Below are 21,402 nucleotides of genomic sequence, written 5' to 3'. Positions count from 1 at the left end.
GACATTTTGATGTAATTCGGGCTGAAGATACCTGTGCTTCTGGCTAGACTCTGCGGAAATGGCAGCGACGGTCTACAGAAAAAATGAAGATGGTTATTAGTTTGGCTGTGGGGAAGGTCGGCTTTACAGTACCGTTAACGATGGAACGAAATGGAACAACTGAGCAGAGGGGCACAGGCGTAGCTCAGTCGGCTAAGGGTACGTACACGTTGGAGCAACGATAAACTATAAAAGAAACGACCTAGCGACGCTTTGGTATTATCAAAGAATCAAGTGTTCATATCGGAGCAACGAGGACGCGGGAAGCGAACATTTTGATTTATCAGTAGAAGATATTCTATGCATCCACTTAATGAAAGAAGATATATAGGAAATATCAGCTGCTAGGTTCAAGGTTAATATAACTTAAATACGTACAAAATTAAACCCGTTTCTCATCCCAAAGATAGTATAAACACGTTGTGTTGTGATTGGTTTTTGTGATCACATAACATATGACTAATAAATACACAACTGATCAATTTGCCAATAATTACAATAATTAATTTAATATGCCGAAATAATAATAAATCGATTAATATTCGGATACATTGATAACCACCGGTCATTATACAGATTAATATTATCTTAATCAGAGATGATATGAACGACAAGAGCGAAGAAAATGGAATTTTTCTTTTTCGTCGCTTTTATCGTGTATCTTCTCTTTTATCGTTACTCCAATATGCACACCTCAATGACAATCCATGCTTCAATTCTCCCTGATATAGCATCGCTGCTTCTTTTATCGTTTATCGTCGCTCCAACGTGTACGTACCCTAAGGCGTTTGTCTGCCGACCCGGAGTTGCGCTCGGGCGCGGGTTCGATATCCGCTTTGGCTTACTACCTGGTTAGGTTTTTTCCGAGGTTTTCCCCAATCATATGGCGAATGTCAAGTAATCTGTGGCGAATCCTCTGCCGCATCTCGCCATCACAAATCCTATCGACGCTAAATAACCTAGTAGTTGATACAGTGTCGTTAAGTAACCAACTAAAATCAGTGAAACAATACAACTAATAATATAAATAATAGAAGAATTGGGAACAAAATGCAAATACAGTATATAAGATCCGCTACAGTATTATAAAACGTAAAGAAAATACCTTTCGAATTAAGAAAAAACTTTCTCTGGATTCGAAATTGATAAATATGTCCAAACTGTGTGAATGATGATGACGGCGACATGCTAGCTTATTTTCTTTCTCATCAAACATGATTCAAACATTTGAAACAGTTACAGGTCATTCAGTCAGTATCAGTCTAGCTATCGTGTGACAGTGAAAGGAAAAGCTACTCGATAGACGATAAAGTTAGGTTTATAAAAGTAGTTGAGGAAAATTTCAACATAACAAAAACCAAAATTGCAAGAAGTTTCTAATACATTTGAAGAGTCCACTGTAAGAATGACGGATGTCATTTGGAATACATTTTGCAGGAGAAGCAATTGAAAGTTTGAAATGCTTAGCGCTCAAAGCTTAACTGTGATTTTCCGATCATTACTGGACAATGACTATTAGTGTTAATGCCATATAACACTCTATGTACATTCCATAATATGTCTTAAGCTATGCATTGATAGTCTTGGTTCATTTTCGACAAGAAAGTGACATCCATCATTCTTGCAGTGGACTCTTCATTTATAATATAAAAATTAATAATTTGGGTACGTATCTCAGAGTTTGGGTCATGATTGAAGAAACATATCTCACAAATATATATTGCATTTGCATTAAACATTAAACTTCTCACTTTCTTTGGATTAAAACACATTTGGATAAGTTAAAAGAATCCTTAAGTGTTCCCAGTTCTCTATGTTCTGTTAAATTGATTCCTGGTCATTCGAAAATTATTTTATATTCAGACCTTATTTGCGTAGTTCTGAGTTGAGCGTAATTTAAAGCATTCTCCTACAGTCAGTCAGGTTTTACTGTATCTTCCTCTGTCTACCTACCTACTTGCCTGTCTGTCTGCCTGTGTCTGTCTACGCACCCCCTTTCACTTTTTCTATCTCTGTCTCCATTTTTGTTGCTAGTCTAATTTCTGTATCTGATCTACTTCAGTCTTTTCTGTCCTGTAAAATTAACTATAAAATAAAACAATGATATTTAATCTACCACTATTAGGCCTAAGTGCTAATGAAAGTATTTTGTATTTTTACAGTTCGAACTGTACGCCAGACAGACGTTCCACATCGGTCCCTCGACACACTCCCTCCGGTTCGTGACAGATGGCCAACTCCCACTCCGGCAATGCCTTCATCCAGAGACGTGTTCCAAAAATCTGGAACTTCCTGGCTACTACGCTTACTTCCACGACCTCCGGAAAGAGTTCCGGGCGTTCTACAGCATGCCAGAGGAGCCTCAGTGCATCAGAGACATGGTTGCATGTATCCTTTGCTTTCTTACAGTCGAGGTATGGCTGTTTCGTGTATCATTTATCATGTGTGTGATATGGTTCTTGTATATTTTGCAGAATGTTAGTTGTTTTTCTGTATTGATTTTCAGTCAATAAGTGTACAGGGTGTTTCAATAGTGATTTAAAACAATTTAGGGATGAGAAGTAAAAACGAAGGGAAGAAAAAAAAGTTCCAGTAAACATGGGTCCGTAAATTAACCGTTTACGAGATAGTCTAACGCCATTCTTTGCTGGCTGAGGTCGCCTGTGAACCGAGCGCCTTACGGTAAAGCGGCCAAATTCATGCTTCATACGTATGCCGCATTGTCCCCATCCCTGTCCCCATCCCATTTCCTTCAAAGTGTGAGATGATATATAAACAGACGATATGATGAACGGTGGATCGGTAGAGGAAGACCTGTACCTAGATTACCGGATTTAAATCTTTTGGATTTTTAAATATAGGGTTATGCAAAAAGCTTAGTTTACACAGCAGGTATCACATACCTGAAGAATCGCAGCATCGGCTTGTAAATGCGGTATTTGAGTTTTTTCTTCTAATTGTAAACATTTACTTATTACGTTAAGTCTGGAATTTATTGTTTTAGTTTTATTTTTGATATTATATATTTATTTGAATGGTTTTAATTATGAATTGTTTTGCAACAAATGACAAATTACCCAGGATTACTCGGGCTCATTTGCGGGCTTTGTGAAGAAGATTCGACAGATGCATTCAAGTGCATGGTCGTCATTTTGAACATTTGCTGCAAAATTCTTCTGTTAACATGTTCATACTGAGCTGTACCTTGTTTATCCACAAACTTCATTGATAAAAAAAACTTTCTTTTGTTTATGTCCAATCACATTAATTTGTGTGCTGTTGGAAGCGAAAATTGTGAATTTCGCTGTCTCGTGATTGATAAATTAAATAAAATTGTCACTACCTTTGTTGAAATTAGTACTTGGTATTCAGCTGGCTCCAACCAGCGCAAAATGACATTATTTCGTAAACTGTTAATTTTCGGATGCATGTTTACTGCAACTTTTTTACTTCTCATCCCTAAATTTTTTACCATCACTTTTGAAACATCCTGTATAACAAATTAGGTTTTCTTTGTCTATCATATTCAAGCAACCCCAATGCTTAACAGAAGCGCATGTAGTGCAGGTGATCTGGTTGATTCGCGTAGCGTAACAGAGATAACTGTATAATTTCATGCGGGGTAAAGTTCACTACTTCATCAAGGAAAAAAATTTCCGTAGACAGACATACGCAAGCCCCAAAGGCTGTTCTTCTTGGTAGAGCCCATGTCCAGAATGCGCAGTGACCTTGCTGGCGTAAAGATGTAGCCCTAATCTGCCATCCTATAAACTGCTGGCTGTTTTCCGAACATAAAAATCTTATCCCGGCTTACTATAATTTTTTGTAGAATTTCAAAGTGACGACCATCTCATGGTTATTATTATTATTTATTGGGTACAAACTACTGAGCCATTTAATACCCGAACCCACACTTTCAGAAGTCGAAATTGTGATAGAAAGTCTGAAAAAGTACAAGTGTCCAGGTATCGATCAAATTCCAGCAGAATTAATACAAGAGGGTGGAAGCACATTATCTAGCGAAATTTATAAACTTGTACGTGCTATTTGAGAAAAGGAAATTGTACCAGAACAATGAAAGGAGTCCATAACTGTACCTATTTTTAAGAAGGGGGACAAGACTAACTGTAGTGACTTCCGAGGAATATCACTTTTATTGACGCCCTAGCAGACTGAGCTACGCCGGTAGGTGGAATGATATTGATGCCTAACATGGGTAAATGGGAGAACCCCGAAAAAACTCTCAACTGGACCTTGTCCACTACAAATGTCACTTTTATGGATATTTTCACAAAAATACTAGGCCTGACAAGGACTCAACTCCAGGCCGCCTGCGTGAGAATTGTCAATACTTGAGTTGTAAGGAAGTTTGGTTTAACAAGTACTGTCCGTCCGAATGGTCACCGAAACGGGGAAATCACATAAAAGTTATTTACTTAATATATATAATATATGATATTGCGTAGACTACCAATTCCGAACGGCAAATATTTTCAGGAAAGAGCCTAACAGCCCAGCCAAGTGGCTTTTACAGAGGGGTCAGCAGAAACGGGTGGGAGAAACCAGGATGCGAGATAAACTCGGACGGACAGTACATATTTTTGGGAGAGATTTCAATAATACAGTGTAGTATATCTGACGGCACTCTCTAAAGCAGGTACTGTATGCTTATTCTCTGACTCCCTATTACGTTCTGTAATTACAACCTTCCAATGTAGAGCGTGCTGTTCCTCGTTCGAAGCTCGACGGTTGACTGCAGAAGGCAGTTCAAGTACTTAGTAAACGTATGAACATTGCGGGACAATGACACAGTCAAAACCTTCTGTAAGCAAACGATCATTGCGTACAGTGTGGGAGGAAGAATATTTTTGTTGTACGTTCGGTGAAAACATAAAGTGTTTACTATGTTTTAAGGTACTCTCAGGAATACTACCGAGCAACATAAAACGACATTATAGGCTCTGCTACCCAGAACATACGGAAGTGACAGAGAAGCTGTTTTCTGTAATATAGCCTATTTTCATATACAAACGCTATTATTATTATTATTATTATTATTATTATTATTATTATTATTATTATTATTATTATTACTACTACTACTACTACTACTACTACTACTACTACTACTACTACTACTACTACTACTACTACTACTACTACTACTACTACTACTACTACTATTATTATTGTTATTGTGGTGATTTTATTCCAACAGAAATAGATATTTTGATGAAATAATTTTTCAGGGGTGCAACGTGCACTACAGCTTCAAGAATTGAAAGCACTTCATGAAAGGCCAAACATTGAAGAGAGTCGAACAATTCAGAGTCTATGTTTAGGAGCAGGTTATGTAGTATGTTAGGGATTAGCTAAGGCACTAAAACCCTTCACGGATGGTGAACTTGTAAAGAGATGTATTGTGCCTTAAAAAAATATAGTTAATAATGCCTCTGTACTGCAACAGCGCAAATGTGAATTCACAGAACATAGATTTAGTGATTTTAGACGTATGTAGAGTGATATTAGTCTTTTTGTAATCTTTTCATAGTAAATTTAGTACAATCCGTGAGAGTGCAGTTCCAGGACGAGTTAATTGATTTACTGTGTAACGTAGAATTCAGAACTAAATGCAGAGAATATGGCTTGACAAGCATAGAATATTTTAAAAATGAACAAAACGAAATATTCCAAGCTAATCTTATTCGCTGCCACTATGTTAGCTACCTTCGCCTCGACGTATGTGTGCGAACAATTATTTTCGAGAATGAAGGTTGCTAAATCCAAACATAAGTCCGGATTAACAGATGAGCATCTTTAGCGCATTGCAGTAAATTCGTTGGAAATAGATTTCCGATTACTTGCAGAAAAGAATGCAGATGTTGAATAGACCGTAATGTAGACTAAACTTATATGGTGAAATATGAAAATGATATTATCTATGATATTATTATATCATAACTATATGAAATATAATAAATAATGTAATAACTGAATATTGCAGTGTATACTCTTTCCTTTTTCAAATTCAGTTTATCCGTATTTGTAAGAGTGTAAGAACTATGCTACGGGCGGTGCTGCAATGTAGTTGCGGAGCCCAGTCCGTACACAGTGTGTGTTATGCAGTGCAGCATCATCCGTGTAATCGGCGCTTTTACAATTTTGAGCATACCTGCTCTAAAGGATATAAAAGAAATGTCGATAAATCTGCTGACATAGAATTTAGTTATGGGCAAAAACACAATGCTAAATAAAAACGTTGAAAATTTATGACTTCATAAATAGTGAAAATATGCACTTATCTTACCTATCCATCATGTAAACTCATACGTATTCGTTGCCAAGGAATCCATAAACATATCATTACAAAAAAAAATCATATTCACGGAGTTGGCTTACTCACTGTCATACAAACCATTCTTTTTTTTTTTTCCCAATGGTGGATATTTACTTGCGTCATTCACCCAAGCGTTCCCGTCAAGGAGGAATACGCCATACATGCAGGCTTCTTGTCACGCAGCGTTGTTCTTGGTGCGTCATGAGGGGTGGTCTCCAGCTTACCAAGAATGATGGTTATTCCGCTAGGAGAAACGGAAGTACCACGAGAAGGCTTACCATTGAATCCTGTCTTCGTACACCATTTTGACTCATTGGGGTTGCAACCCGGCAACGTGGAAATTTTGCGCTATAGCTATTCGATTGACGCTGCCGTAAATATTTGAATTGACCATAAACGAGACTTTGGATGAAAACTTCCCAAAGTCGACTTTCGCAGTAAAGTTTAACTTAGTTAAAAGTCATATTCATAGGCAATACTTCTGAGACTTTGACTTTGACAAGTCGAGATTTGATGATCTTGTTGTAATGTTGGCAGTCCAATCACTGCATGTTAAACGAATTAAATAAAAAAAAATAGTTGAAATAGAATAGGCATTGCCACAATCAACGCCATCTTTTGAGTCACAAATCAGTTAAACAATTGAACATCGGCGCATGTTAAGCAATTGTTAGCCGTTCTTGCAACTTTATGTAAGAATCATTATTATTTCATTGTAAAAAATTTTATTCTGAAGATATGGAATATATGATGTCACTATGAAAGAGACATTATCCTACTGTCAGTTGGCAGAGTTGCCCTACTCCCTGCATGTCTGCAGAAACTACTTGAAAATTATCTGAAATCAATATTCAGAAAACATTATTATGACGACAGCAGGATTATAAATCAACTGCATATCCAACTGTAAAAACTAAAAACTATCCTCTATAGAATTATAGTCAAAATCAGTATTACGCTGCTCAATCCTTATCTGTAGCATAAAATCGCGATGAAATAAGTTGTGTTATTGGTTGAACAGGTACTATTATTTTTCATCAATAAATGTTTAAACATGACGAGGATATTTAATATGGTCTGTTTATCAAATCTGCATCTTCATTTTAATTTATTATCTATATCTAATAATATGCTAAGGAACATGAGCAGCTTTAATAATCTCCTGGATGTCCTCAATACTCTCGGAAAATTCAACAATTTCCCCAAATATCAGTCATTTTTCTTATGTCCACGAACGGAAGTCAAAGTCTAGATTTTCGGTGACTTCGAAGCAAAGTCATGATTGAAGTTTACTTTCGTCGAAGTGTCGGCTGTGAACAAGAAAAGGCGACTTTACTTACTTACTTGCTGGCTTTTAAGGAACCCGGAGGTTCATTGCCGCCCTCACATAAGCCCGCCATTGGTCCCTATCCTGAGCAAGATGAATCCAGTCTCTACCATCATATCCCACCTCCCTCAAATCCATTTTAATATTATCTTCTCATCTACGTCTCGGCCTCCCCAAAGGTCTTTTCCCCTCTGGCCTCCCAACTAACACTCTATATGCATTTCTGGATTCGCCCATACTTGCTACATGCTACTTTATACTGTTCGAAGTCAACTTTGGTCCAAAGTCTCGTCTATGAATATGACCCTTAAAAATACCATCATAGTATGCGCTTACATTGACAGCGACAGGGAGTGGTGGCCAGTGTTGCCAACTGATATGTACGGAAAGTCTCCAGACAGTAGTTTATAAGTCACTGGATTCTTTCTTATCAACAGCGAAAGGTTAATTTTCTTCGTAATGTGTGCAGGAAAAATTACTAAATCTCCATTTAAGTAATAGAAAAGTTAAAAGAAATTGTCGCCGAAAAACAGTTGAAAGTCTCCAGATTTAGCGACTCGTGTGGAAACACTGTTGACGGCTGTAGCCGTGGTCTTTGTCACGGCAAATTCATGTTTAGAATGAAACTCAGAAGTTCCGATCAATTTCCTCGCAGTACTGTGTTTTGTCTAACGCAGGTAAGCAGGCGATACAATTTATTGTTTTGAATTAAACTCAAGAAAGAAATGAAATGCAATTGGTAAGGGAAACCAAATCATAGTTTCATTCTGCACTACAGAGAAGGTGAAGACCCGAAGCCTCTTTGCTGTACCCATAACGGGTTGATTTCATAATGCTGTGTCGAGCGTAAAATATGGAAATCACTAGACAGGTTCGTGTCTTATTCCACCGTTTTAGTCTCCCATAATAACTGAGATCGTGTTACATTAAGTACGGATTTTTGCAGCAGTCGGAGGAATGGATGAATGAGTGAATGAAACGCCCGAGGAGAAAATTGTAAAATAATTTTTAATTTCTATGGTACTGGACATAGGCAGACCAGGGCTAAGTCAATCTCTAGCCGTAGATTTTCTCGATTAACGTAAGTTGAGTTAAATCCGCGGCAGAACAATATACTAGACAGTGATGTCAAAGCAAGCGCATTTTTCTGACTTTGACATTGTGTGCGGGCATCAAGCGCTAAGTATGGAAAGAGGAAGGCTTATGTATATAAATAAACAGCCTTTTGGATTAAGAAAACAGTAGTGCACAAACTTCAAACGGAACGTGAAATTTTATGTCGTTATTTTTATATGGTTTCTTTCTGTTTGATATTATCTCGAAAGAGAAATTCCAAATTGTAGAATTTAATACAACTCAAAAATGCTGATTTGCCTTTTGACTTACGTCTTTTGGCTTCGCAAATGTTTTGAAGAGTACCATCTACTCAGCAAAATTGTCAATTGCCAGCTTTGTCTTTAGCTTACGCCTTTGACTTTGCCTTTGCAATATTTCTGACAAAATTACCGTTCCACGACTCCTTCGTCGTGCTGATGAGAACCGAATAGTTCGAAACCGGAGACACGCAAACTGGGGACAGAAAACAAACCCATTTTGTGTTACACAGGACAAAAGCCTTTGGTAAAACCAAAGACTGCAAAGGAAACAAATCCAAAGCAGTCAAAGGAATCAACCTTTGGCAATGACCCGTGAAAAACACGAACTTGTAAAATTATGACTATATACTCAATATTGTTTTGCGCTTTTCTCTGTTTCGGCTTCAATTCGCCTCTTCAGCTAGGGAGAGTGTGACGACAAAAATCATGTCGATCACTACCCTAGGACAGAGTGGGGAAGGAAAGATTCTCGAAAGAGAAATTCCAAATTGTAGATATTATCTATATTGTCTGTAAAACAAAAGTACTAACACCAATTTCTTAATATTGAAGTTGTATTTTAAATGTTAATAATACAATAAAGAGTTAAGAAGGAATATTCACTTAACCCTTTGAAGCACAAATTATTTTTTTATGTTATTCAGATCATGGATCAAACCAAAACTTCAATCAATTTTTTTCAACTCTGCACACAATTTCAAAACACAGATGGCACCTCTATGTTTACTCAAGAGATAGTTCATTGATGGAATATCAGTGCTATAAAATTTAGAAAGAAAGAAAACTGTGGTTCTTCTGTATAACCACTATGCTGCAAAGGGTTAAATTGCACAGTAGTACAACTATACTGTACTAAATGGATGAAACATATCATTCATGAAGAAAGTGATATCCCAAAAAGAAAGAGATTGAGTATGACATGATAAGTTGGAATTGAACTTAATGGTATCTTTAGCCTTATAAAAGTGATCAATAAACTAATGAAAACAATATTATAGTACAAACCAAAGTTACCTAGGTGCTGCATATGTTTTAAGTGCAACTAATATTCCATAACAAAACTCTTATCGCATTATGCTTTTAAGGTGATACTGGTGAGCAACTTCCTATCATCAGAATATTAAATTATTTTTTCCAAATCTGCTCAAGCTATAGAGCTGACATTTTTGCAATACATGAGCACATATTTTCTGTTTATGATGTAACAATAGTTGCTTTGTTTATTCATTTCCTTACAAACACTTTCTATGCGAATATTTTCAAAATTTTCAATACACTATCTTCAGTATGGTGCGTATTTACGATATATTAGATTTATGAAAACATTATTTCAGTACCTGTAAGGCTACTAAATAAATAGGCTTATATCTGAAAATTTCACTTTTCTATATAAAAAAAGTTGAGAAAATATTTATTTTGAATAAAAAGAAAACAAACTTGTGAAAAATGAACATTAAAATTAAAACTTACATTTTTATAATGCACTTATACTTCTCAGACAAATATAAAAATTATCATGGATACAGTTTTAATAAGTTCTCTTCCCTTCATCTATTGAATCAGTGCTGGCCAGTCTCTGTACATATTGTAGCTCGATCAAGTGGCATATACTACCTCTTTCGTTTGTCGCTTTCCTTTCCGCTGTAAAGCGCTCAGGCTCTCTTGAGCACCAAAGCGCGCGCTTGCTCCTGTGGGCAACAATGGACATGACTGGGAGAGCATGGAAAAACATCTATAGTTAAAACAAGAGTTGAGCAGTATTATTCACCTCGTCATAACTTCCAGAACGACAGCAGTGTCCACTGCTTTTATAAAGTCAAGGTCTTCTTTCTCGGAGTTCGAGAACGACCTGAATAGTGTCTGATCTCACATGAAAATTATAATTGTATATAGTTCTTGTAATTGTTGCCGGCATATGTTCTACATGTTCCCTCCAAACCCTTGGTATTCCTTTATTGTTTTATGGTGATTTGCCGTGGTTTCGTCACTTTTCTTTCTATCCATCAAGTGTAACCCGCCGGAAATCTCAAAAGTGCATGAATTACAGAGACCGTTAATATAAAGCGGTAAATCGTGAGCGACAAGCTGCAAGAAGACGTTGCCGGAAGCTAAGCGAAAATAAATACATAATTATGAAATGTACGTGACAAGTTATAACGGGTGGAAAGCTGCGGTCTGTTGTGGGTGGGGTTCACATCGAAATGATGTCACCGGTGCAGTTCCCTGCATCCACATGTTGGTTCGACCTTTCGCTAGACTCGAGGCTGCATTCCCTTTGTACAGTATCTGTGTCACTTTGTTAGGAGTTAACCTCCCCTGCATTGGTCATTCGTTTCGATGTGTCAGTGGCGGTATATGGAAACAAAATGCGGTGTCGTCTGACCAGCTGAGGCGTAAACTGACTGTGACTGTGAATGCGTTACGGACGCAGTGTAGCAGATGTTTACAATTAAATCGACAATGCATGTTTTATATATAAGCATAAACGACTAAACTTCTTCCTCCCAAGGGATTGGGTCCAATGGCTATTACATCCTCATGTAGGATGACCAGATTCACATCGATAGAAAAGAGGACACAAAGCTTCAAAAAGGAGGACATTGTCCGAAAAAACAGGACAGAAAATATGTACTTGGATTTAGGATTGGGCCTATATTATATTTTAAATTACATCAATATCTATTTTATTACAAAATATTTACAGTACGGATCAGTAGCGGCCCGCGGTTACAAAGGTTGGCAGTTCTGCATGAAAAATAATGTATTTAGCAAACGCATGCTGTTTATTGCATCTAAATCGGATAACGCGTGTAATTACAGCCTCCTCTCGAAGTTGACTGTGCACCCGAAATTGTACTCCAACCATCCGTGCGCTACACCTCTCCCACCTGGTACAACTAGTCACGTAGTGGAGATGTGCCCCACATGCTTTTCCAGTTTTTTAAGTTAAAATTAAATAAATCCTTCACTCCGGTGTTTTTCCATGTATTTTCTCCTCCAAACAGAATACACGGGTTGGGGAGAAAGTGTTTTCATGAGCGCAGCAAAAAACTAATCATTTCCATTACACATTAAAATGACTAGTAGGCTACATGATTTCCTCGACTTTTTCCAGAAATTTCAATCTTAAAATTTTGTGTAGGACATCCTAATTTCTTAAGTTAACATGCAATTTCTCTTTTAATTTCGAAAAGGGTTGGTCGATTAGGTTTTCATTTCATTCATTTTTAATATAAAATATTTCCTTAGACACACTGACTAATCACATCACATCACCCACAGTACTATAACACAAGGGAACTGTAATGATATACAGTAAGTCCAGAAGCCTATGTGTTCTAACGCAGGTCATAAAGAGATGAGGGTGTTGACGGTTCTTTTGTATATTCGGAGAGAGCTGCTTCGGTTGCAGCTCTAATGCAGTCTTAGGAACGGTGAAGAAAACCAGTTTTCTGCTGCCGACTACCCTACGTTGAGCTTCAGGAACTGCCGATCACAGATCCGAAAAGTACACTACAGCTAAAATTCTCGAGAAGTGTCAAGGCTCCTACAGCCAGTAAAATCTCGAATCGAAGAAGAATGAATTGGAAAAATAAATGAAACAGTGAACTAGATTACGTAAAAGCACGTTTTACATTTTTAATTTTTTCAGGTCCATTTAAATGGCGGTTCTGCAGCTCTGCAGTTCTTATTGTAGAGCCGCCCCTGGTACGGATTTAGGCTTATATCATACTTAAAAGTATGTTAATATCTATTTTATTACAAAATAATTATGATAAAACTTAATAATAATAATTAATAATAATAATAATAATAATAATAATAATAATAATAATGATTTTACAGTTAGTTACATATAAAAGTCAAGGGAACTATAATATTAAAGAGGACAGAAAATATATATTTAGATTTAGGCTTAGCCCTATATTATACTTAAAATTATGTCAATATCTATTTTATTATAGCGTACGACTTATGATAAAACCAAATACACTCTAACATTAATACTGGAAAGCTTTCCTGTTTAGCATTGCAAGCGGCGGCGAAAAGTAACAGTGCTGCCATCTAGCGGCTTGAAACGTTCGCACACTCCGTGCGTCGTGCTGGGTTACGTGAAGAAAAGAGGAGAGGTGTGCATTTGATTTCAATAAGAAGCTGCAAAGCAATAAATAGTATACTTAGAGTCACTTTGTTCCTAACATTTTTAATTAATGACAAATTACAAAGTTATTAGAATAGAAATGAATTGATAAATTCTCATATTTTCAAATTTGATGAAATTTAGTTGTGCATGACTTTAGCAGCTTTCATACATCGCTTGTTTTGTTTTTTAGCTGTATGGTTGTCCATTTTATTTTTGATGTAACAATTTATTAACACATTGAAATATTTATCAATGAAGACATTGGCACAGTCCCTGCAAATGGACATGTTAACAGGGAGCACTACCATTTTAACTAGTTCTTTTTTTACACCAATTCTAGTTTTACAAATAACATGATCAATTTCTTTGAAAACATCAGAACACAATTGGCTGAGCATTAGAGAAACATCATTAGGGAAAACAATTTTTGATTCTTTACAGTATTTTTTATTTGCGATGTGCGTTGTTACGTCATCGTTGGGGTTTTCTTTACAAGATAAATTTCTTCGACAAATTTCGTGATTTATTCAGCTACACACCCAACCTGCAACATAAGCCCTTGCATTTTCTTGCAACACGGTTTCTTCATTTGTATGCTGTACATTTTTGTCATCAACAGTTACATCCAAATCGGAGACATCTGTAATACCGCCTTCCCATTTTTTTCTTTCTTTTTAAGCGCACTTGCGACACAATGAATTCATCATTAGAAACAATTTTGATTAAATCAGTATTTGAACTGGTTGTCTTCAGAGCTCTCACTTCCGCCCGAAGAGATGAAATAATTTTTTTGTGTTTAGATACCAACTTTTGAGCTGCAATCGATTTCTTAGAAAGTGTCTTTATCTGAAGATCTTGAGCCATCTTTGACCTTTTAGGATTTCTTGCATCTTAAAAAATAAACAGGGACTTAATTTAGTGAAATATTAATAACGTCTTGAAAGTCTAGGGCTAGGTAAATAATATTTTGCGAATAACTAACTGAATCAGTTTTTATGAGAAAACATGAGTTCACACACTTTCTTCACAAAATCAATAATTCGTATTTTTATGTTACGTATCACAATATGCGTCTATTTAGTTTGAAAAAGTCATGACTTTCAGTATTTTATATGGAGAAACTATAAAGAAATTGTGTTTGGTATGATGAAAGTAAAGTAGTTTTAGGCAGTTTAATAACTGATTCACTTAGCACAGAGAACATGTTATTGCTAATGTACTATCTGATTATGAGGTATCTGGTAGAGGACTATCGCCGTTTCTGTCTGGAATCGGAGAATCTGTCGCCTCCTCGATGGAAGGTCTAATGCGTTTCTTTGGGGACTTTCGCGGTTCTTTCATCATACTTTGACCCATATTGTTGGAAAAAGGAGCTGTTAAATTCAATGAAGGAATAGCTGTTCTCTTCAGTCTTACAACAAATCAGAAACAGCCATGGTATTTACAAAATATGGCTACTTCGAGACTTTTAATATTGCAAGTTTGTGAAACAATCGCTGCTCTGTTACGTAGTATAAGATTTCACCGCTAAGAACACTGATTTACGATTTCTTATCGAATGCCCTAGCAAGTTATATGTTGATATCAATTGATTTTATATTCGGCAGTTTTTGTGCTTAATCTGTGTTTATTTATTTGCGGATATCTATGCTTTTCTTTTGATCCAAGAGGGTAAATCGTGCTAACGAACTCAAGAAAGTTATTTCAGCGGCTTCTGTTTTCATTTTATCAAGATTGGCTACATTCAAAACCCAGTTCTCACATCCGTAAATTGACAGTGTTAATGCTTTGTTTTCAAGTGGCTTCACAAGTAAAAGTACAATGGATTTTAGGTTTGGAGAACGCGCAGGCCACCCAATAGTTCCTGTACGACCCATCTACTTCTTCAATTGGCTTTAACTGGGCAATAAGGACACATGGGACAAATGTGTGTACGAAGTTGTTGAATGTTTTTGTGTCTCCTGCCCACCCATGAAGTGGGTCCTACGTGTTACGAAACACGTTATAGGTTGAAGAGAATAAGGTTTTAAAAATTGTTAGTTATTGTTAAACCACAGCAAAAACAAAACAGTTTTACTCTGATTAATACAAGTCTTTCGAAAGTAGTCTATAGATGGATAAAGATGGAAAATAGGAGGCGGAATGTTAAGCACTTCGAATATTTTAGCGTTATAATATTTTCTCTATATTTCTTGTGTAATTTGGAAGAAACAAGTTTGAAATCAAAACGTTTAACTTCTTTCAGCATTATGCTTGCTTCTGTAATTACGTGAGCATGTACCGTCAAACCTGCAAGTACTTCTTGAAGTTGCAGCGTAAGAAACCCATCTAAGTGCAATGTGATTAGACACAGCGAAACAAAATTACTTCCTGCAAAAGAAAATTCTTAACACGGAAGCCCTCAACACGGACTTTCTCCTTCAACATATACGCCACGTTTATGTAGTTGTTCTGTGGCTAGAAGGAACGAATGTTACAACCAGAATTAAATTGACAAGTGATTTATTATTACTGTTTCTTCTTAATGTATATTACACAGTGACGACATTGTCTTGGTTGAGGGGAACGTTTTGATATAAAATATAATTATGTCTCTCTACTAATGATAATTTTTATGTCTAGTTCTGAGAATAAATATACGACAGGCACAATAAAATTAAGAAAATATATTGTAGAATCATTTACGAATAAACAAAATATAATGGCTTTAAAATGATGTGAAAGCTTCGAAAGGAAATTATTGCTCTTGACTGTAAAACGTAGGCCTAAATACGAGTAATATTTTCTGCGTTAGAAATTAAAGCATTTAGGCCCGGTTGCATAAACTTCTCTAACTGGAATTTATTTTGTACATCTTGATTACACAACTTTTAATACTATATCACCGGAAATTCTACACATCCAATCAAAAAGACAGAACCTAAACACACTAGAACAATACGAAATATACAGACACACAAAAAACACATCCAAATGAAATTCTCAACACACAACTCAGTTTCAGAAAACACACACTCTTTGACTCCACATTACACTACACAAACACACCCTCACAGGAAACAAAACAAAAGGCGCCAAGACCAGCAACAATCAGTTCTGAAGATGGCGAATAGGAGGCTGAAACATGTTAACAAGTAATATAAAATTTAACGCAAGAAAGACAAATAATACGTTTTCCGAAATGGAATTTATTTTTTTGTAGTTTAGAAACGGAACTGAGTTCTTTACATATTATACACTAATATATGTTTTATATAATTGAGCTTAAACTGCATCTACACTGTTCAAGTACCCATCAGGGTACGCATGCGTTCTGGGGAGGATATTGAAAGAAACAAGTTGAAAACGCTCGTTCAGTTAATACGCATGCAGATTTTTTGGTGTACATGATTTACTTGTATTATTGCAAATAGTATCTTTTGTTTGTGACTAAGTGAAAGAAGAAGGCCTGATGGTCTTAACTTCACCAGAATAAATAAATAATAATAATAATAATAATAATTTTATTTATTATTTATTATTTATTTCTTTATTATTTACTAGCCGTACCCGTGCGCTCCGCTGCACCCGTTAGAAATAAATATAAAGTAATTACATAATTAAAATAGGACATTTGATCCAGGGAACATTCGTATTTGATAGAAGGATAAATCGTTTAATATGTTACTTAATTTAAATTGCATCCAAATAATTAAAATGCGATCATTTTGGTCCAGAGACACTCATTTGGTGCAATGACAATTTCTTTAACATGTTTCATAATTTTTATTACATGCAACCATAGTTTAATGAAGATTGACATCATTTACATTTAATGTGTAGGTATATTTTATTTTACTTGTTATAGGTTTCCATTGAATTATGGTAATAACTTAATTTTAATCCTTGTTTTCTACGTATTCAGTAAATGGCGCTTGGCCCACTATGGTTCTGAACCCTTCAAATAACTAAAATTATATTATATAATATTACATATTATATTATATTATGTTATATTATATTATATTATATTATATTATATTATATTATATCAGAAGTTACTGTAATAACATTATAGCATTATGTCCATCTAGAGAAACTACACTTTCCAATGGTGAAATAATAATATTAATTATACAAATCGGTTAATTTAGCTTCCGATATTACTTCATACAAACACAGAAACATTCTCTGTAGGCTATCTTTCATAGCTTTCGATTGTTGTTGTCCAAGGCCCCTTATAGACGAAGTCATTTGTTTTTCAATTCATTGCATGGCCGTGGATGGCAGTTATTTTAATTTTAAAATTCATTTACCTCATTAAATATCAGTCCTATCAAAATTTTTCAAAGAGTAAGTCTTATCGCAAATTATTAAAAAAAAAAACTTTTGTTATGTAACATTTTTCACAAAAATCAATAATAAGAGAGATATTTCGATTTATTTAATTCAGGCCCCCTTATAACCCCCCTTCTAATAATGTATTTTGAATACCATATAGCCCAAAATCTAAGTTACAACGAACTTAATTTATATTCCAATTTTCATCGAAATCCATTCAGCCATTATCGCGTGAAAAGGTAACAAACACACAGACAGACAGACATACAAACAAGAATTTCAAAAAAGCGATTTTCGGTTTCAGGGTGGTTAATTATATATGTTAGGACTAATTATTTTTGGAAAATCGAAAATTACCAGAAAAATTTCGGCTACAGATTTATTATTAGTATAGATACCGTAAGTATTAAATATCAATCCAATGCTTAGATCGACTTGTTTCTCAAATTTGTGTTTGAACACACCATAGGCACTCAATAAAGCAAATCGTATTTTTGCCTTTATTTTCTGTTTAAAAGTTTGAACACCACCAAACGAAACGATTTATTTTAGTTTACTCACGGCCACCTAGAACAATCAACTCCTCGCTACATGCGAAATACAAAGATACCCACCGGCGATGGGTAGCTTTTAATCGCTGCATGCGCTATCATTTTAGTGGAAAAGGCATGCACTGTTAATGCGTTTCGTGCACTATTGCATGCATTGTTTGCGTGCGTAAAGTTGAAAGAAAAGTTAAACCGTGTAAATGAACCTTTAGCTACCTATATGAACTTAATGCTGATCTAAGAAATATATGATAGCAGCGCAAAATATGAAGGAAAATCGTATCTATAGACAGTCGTTTCCAGTACGTTGTTCGATCTTCATTTGTCTCCTAGATAACACACTTAATTAAAGAAAGTGCCTGTTATTATGGAAGAACACAAAAAGAAGAAAGATGAGAAAGCGTACATCAAACTTTAAATGAGAGAAAAAGAGGGGTGTCGATTGAAATTCTTCTTAAACATACAGTGTATTAGTCGTAGAGAATGAAGAAGAAAAACTATAATTCCAAGATTATAATTCCAAAAGGTTGTAAAATTGTGAGGTTATGTTACGAAAATACAAAGAAGCGTATGTCTGGAAATGACATAACCTACAATCCAACATATACAGTATAAGAATGAATTACAGCATTATATGCATAATTGTACATGAAATATTAATGCAAACTTTTCTCTATATACCTACAATTAAAATAAATTTTACTGACCATTTTACTTGTAGATGCAATAATTACTTTTATTTATTTTATAACGAATTATTTGCGCGTATCAAGTATCCTTATCATTCGCCGTTGCTATATTACCAAAGAGTGTGGAAAGGGAAGATAAGGTTTTAGTCTGAGCTGAACTTTGGTGTCAGTAGATTTGTGTAATATTAACCATTCTGAAACGAACTCTCTTTTTGTTTGCCAATTCTTTCATCTCTCGCGCAGCCCACATGCCAGGTCTCTTCTCCTGATCTATAGGTTTTGCTAAACTAAGTTCAGTGAACTTTAACCGAGAACAATCGCGGTTAGATTTGATTTTAGATCAAGATGAAATGATCGTGTATTAGTATTTATGCAACCAAAAATCTTAAGTTCAGCCCTAGATCATATATGTAACAAATAGCTCATCCCTATGTTAAAATCGGCAGCACTTTGAAGAGAACAACCGCCAGGATCGCCACCTGTCCGTAGTAAACGAACACGAGATGGCAGTACAGTCGCCTATGCAATTCAAATGGGAATTATGACGTGACTCCTTATGAAACAACTAGGTGGCAGCTTAGTAAACCTGACAAAAGTTGTTACCGTCAAAGCCTGTAAGGCCGATCTATCTGGGTATATATGATCTGGGGTTCAGCTTAACTGAAGCTTAATTTAATTCTATAATCTCAGAATAATTATTTATACATCTGTTCCTTAATAAAATAAACAATTACAATTTTTAATACAGAAAAGGACTCAAAAATAGAGGGTAAATAACAAGATTAAATATCTGTAGCCTAATAATATGCGCTGTTCTTCAGTTGGTTCCCAAACAAAATATCAACAACGTGAGTAGGTTCCAAGGCTATATGGAAAGGGGATGTTTATCGATCATGTAGCAGAGTAGTGACAATGTTCAGATATCAACAACGAGAATGAGGTAGTTATTATTGCCTATAACACTACCTATAATCGATCAGACCCGTGGCTCCATCTACTTTAAAATATAAATACCAATCGTAAGTTTTAGTGATTAGCCGAGTAGTGGCAGTGGAAGTACAGGACAGCATGGGTTTCACTACTATGTTCAGTGAAAAGAGGAAGAAACTCTTAGTGGTCAACGATCACAAGTTCGGTTTTCAGAAAACATTATCTGGTGGTGTGGAAAGATATACTTGTGTTAAAAGAAGATGTGTTTCGTGAAACTTTCTGATTCACATATTATAATGAAATGCAACATCCAACATAACCACGACACTTGTGATACTGCAACTTTAAATAAAATTATGAAGTTACTCGACTCAGTGTGTCCGCCAAGCACAAAACATTTTTACCGTACCTACTACCGTAGAGAGTAGTTGACAGCCCTAAATCTGTATAAAGGAAGAAGGGAAATGTTTTCTGGCTTGGTCTAGTGCGGGAACCAATTGCAGTACACAGATGAAATCAACCTGGAACCAATTCGAGTATAGGTCTGGAACGAACTGGGAACCGATTCACAGATTTGGGAACCAATTCCAGTACGCCCCACAGATGGCTATGCCCACTTATTGTTTTTCATCTTCCGTTGAATTCAGTACTATAGGAAAAATAGAATAGGTTTGAAGAGCATCACGGAAATGCAAGCTTCCAGCTTCACTGATGTCGACTTGCGACTGTAGAACAAATTTGTAAACAGAGAGACAAGACGGTATGTCGACAAACACTTTTCCGATAGTTTGCACAGTTTGTATAGAAATAAAATGAAAAGAGAAAACATGCGGAAGAATAGACATAAATGTTACAGAAACGTTGCAGGATACACTACTCTTGAAATGTTTGCTCTTCAGAATATTATCGTAATCAAAGTTCATTTTATGAATTTAAGCTTTAGAAAGAGAACGGAAAATATTTTATTTCCATTAAATTTGATTGATATAGTAGTACATGTGCCACTCTTGTATGTATCCAGTGCTAGTCCGGCCGCGCAGACCGGTATTCGCGTCACGTAAAGCAACTCTAGGTGGGGCAGTTCTCTTGTTTGGCTTCTCTAGTGTTTCTATTTTGAAAATTACGTCAGTTTCCTTTGAACCGGTATCGAGTGTGACCTCCGTGCGATCGAGGTATTGTATAGTACAGAGATTTCATTGTGCACCAAGTTGCAGCGGGAGTATTGATCTTGGCAGCGCAATATAGGAATGCATCTTAACCTTTTGTACGACCGATTGAAAACTTTGCCTATTTATAAAGTATACAGAACTACTCCGTGTTGTGAATATTCATAATTCTCTAGACAGGAATATTTTAGACAAACTACAGCCATCATTGTCATCGACAACAATTGAAAGTGCTGTACTAACATAGACTAATTACCTCCGTCATCACCTCTAATCACCACTATCATCATTTGTCCCTTCCACCTTTATAATAATAATAATAATAATAATAATAATAATTTTGGTCGTAGAAATGGATTATTTGAGACGAAGTGCTAGAGTTTCCCGCTTGGACCACATTAAAAATGAAAAAAAAAAAAAAAAAAAGAAAAAGGCATAGAATGGATGCTGAAGGGACAGTGTTAAATAGAATAGAAAATAAGAGTTTGAAGTGGTTTGGTCATCTGATGAGATTGGGCGAAGACAG

The 21,402-nt window shown here is 35.7% G+C and overlaps 1 protein-coding gene across 7 annotated transcripts in view; it reads left to right on the top strand.

The window, feature by feature from the left end:
* The window catches only part of fus (epithelial splicing regulatory protein fusilli), a 544,142-nt gene that overhangs the window by 235,652 nt on the left and 287,088 nt on the right, over positions 1–21,402 (top strand). For all 7 annotated transcript variants that reach the window (XR_011333184.1, XR_011333185.1, XM_069831352.1 and 4 more), the window contains exon 3: positions 2,202–2,427. Coding sequence is in view for 5 of the 7 variants with exons in the window: in XM_069831352.1 (XP_069687453.1) it covers positions 2,202–2,427 (226 nt within the window). In the remaining 2 variants the exon portion in view is untranslated. The remainder of the gene's footprint in view (positions 1–2,201; positions 2,428–21,402) is intronic.

This window comes from Periplaneta americana, chromosome 7, assembly GCF_040183065.1.
Source record: "Periplaneta americana isolate PAMFEO1 chromosome 7, P.americana_PAMFEO1_priV1, whole genome shotgun sequence".
In the NCBI taxonomy this organism is placed as follows: domain Eukaryota; kingdom Metazoa; phylum Arthropoda; class Insecta; order Blattodea; family Blattidae; genus Periplaneta; species Periplaneta americana.
This window is presented reverse-complemented; position numbering and strand designations above follow the sequence as displayed.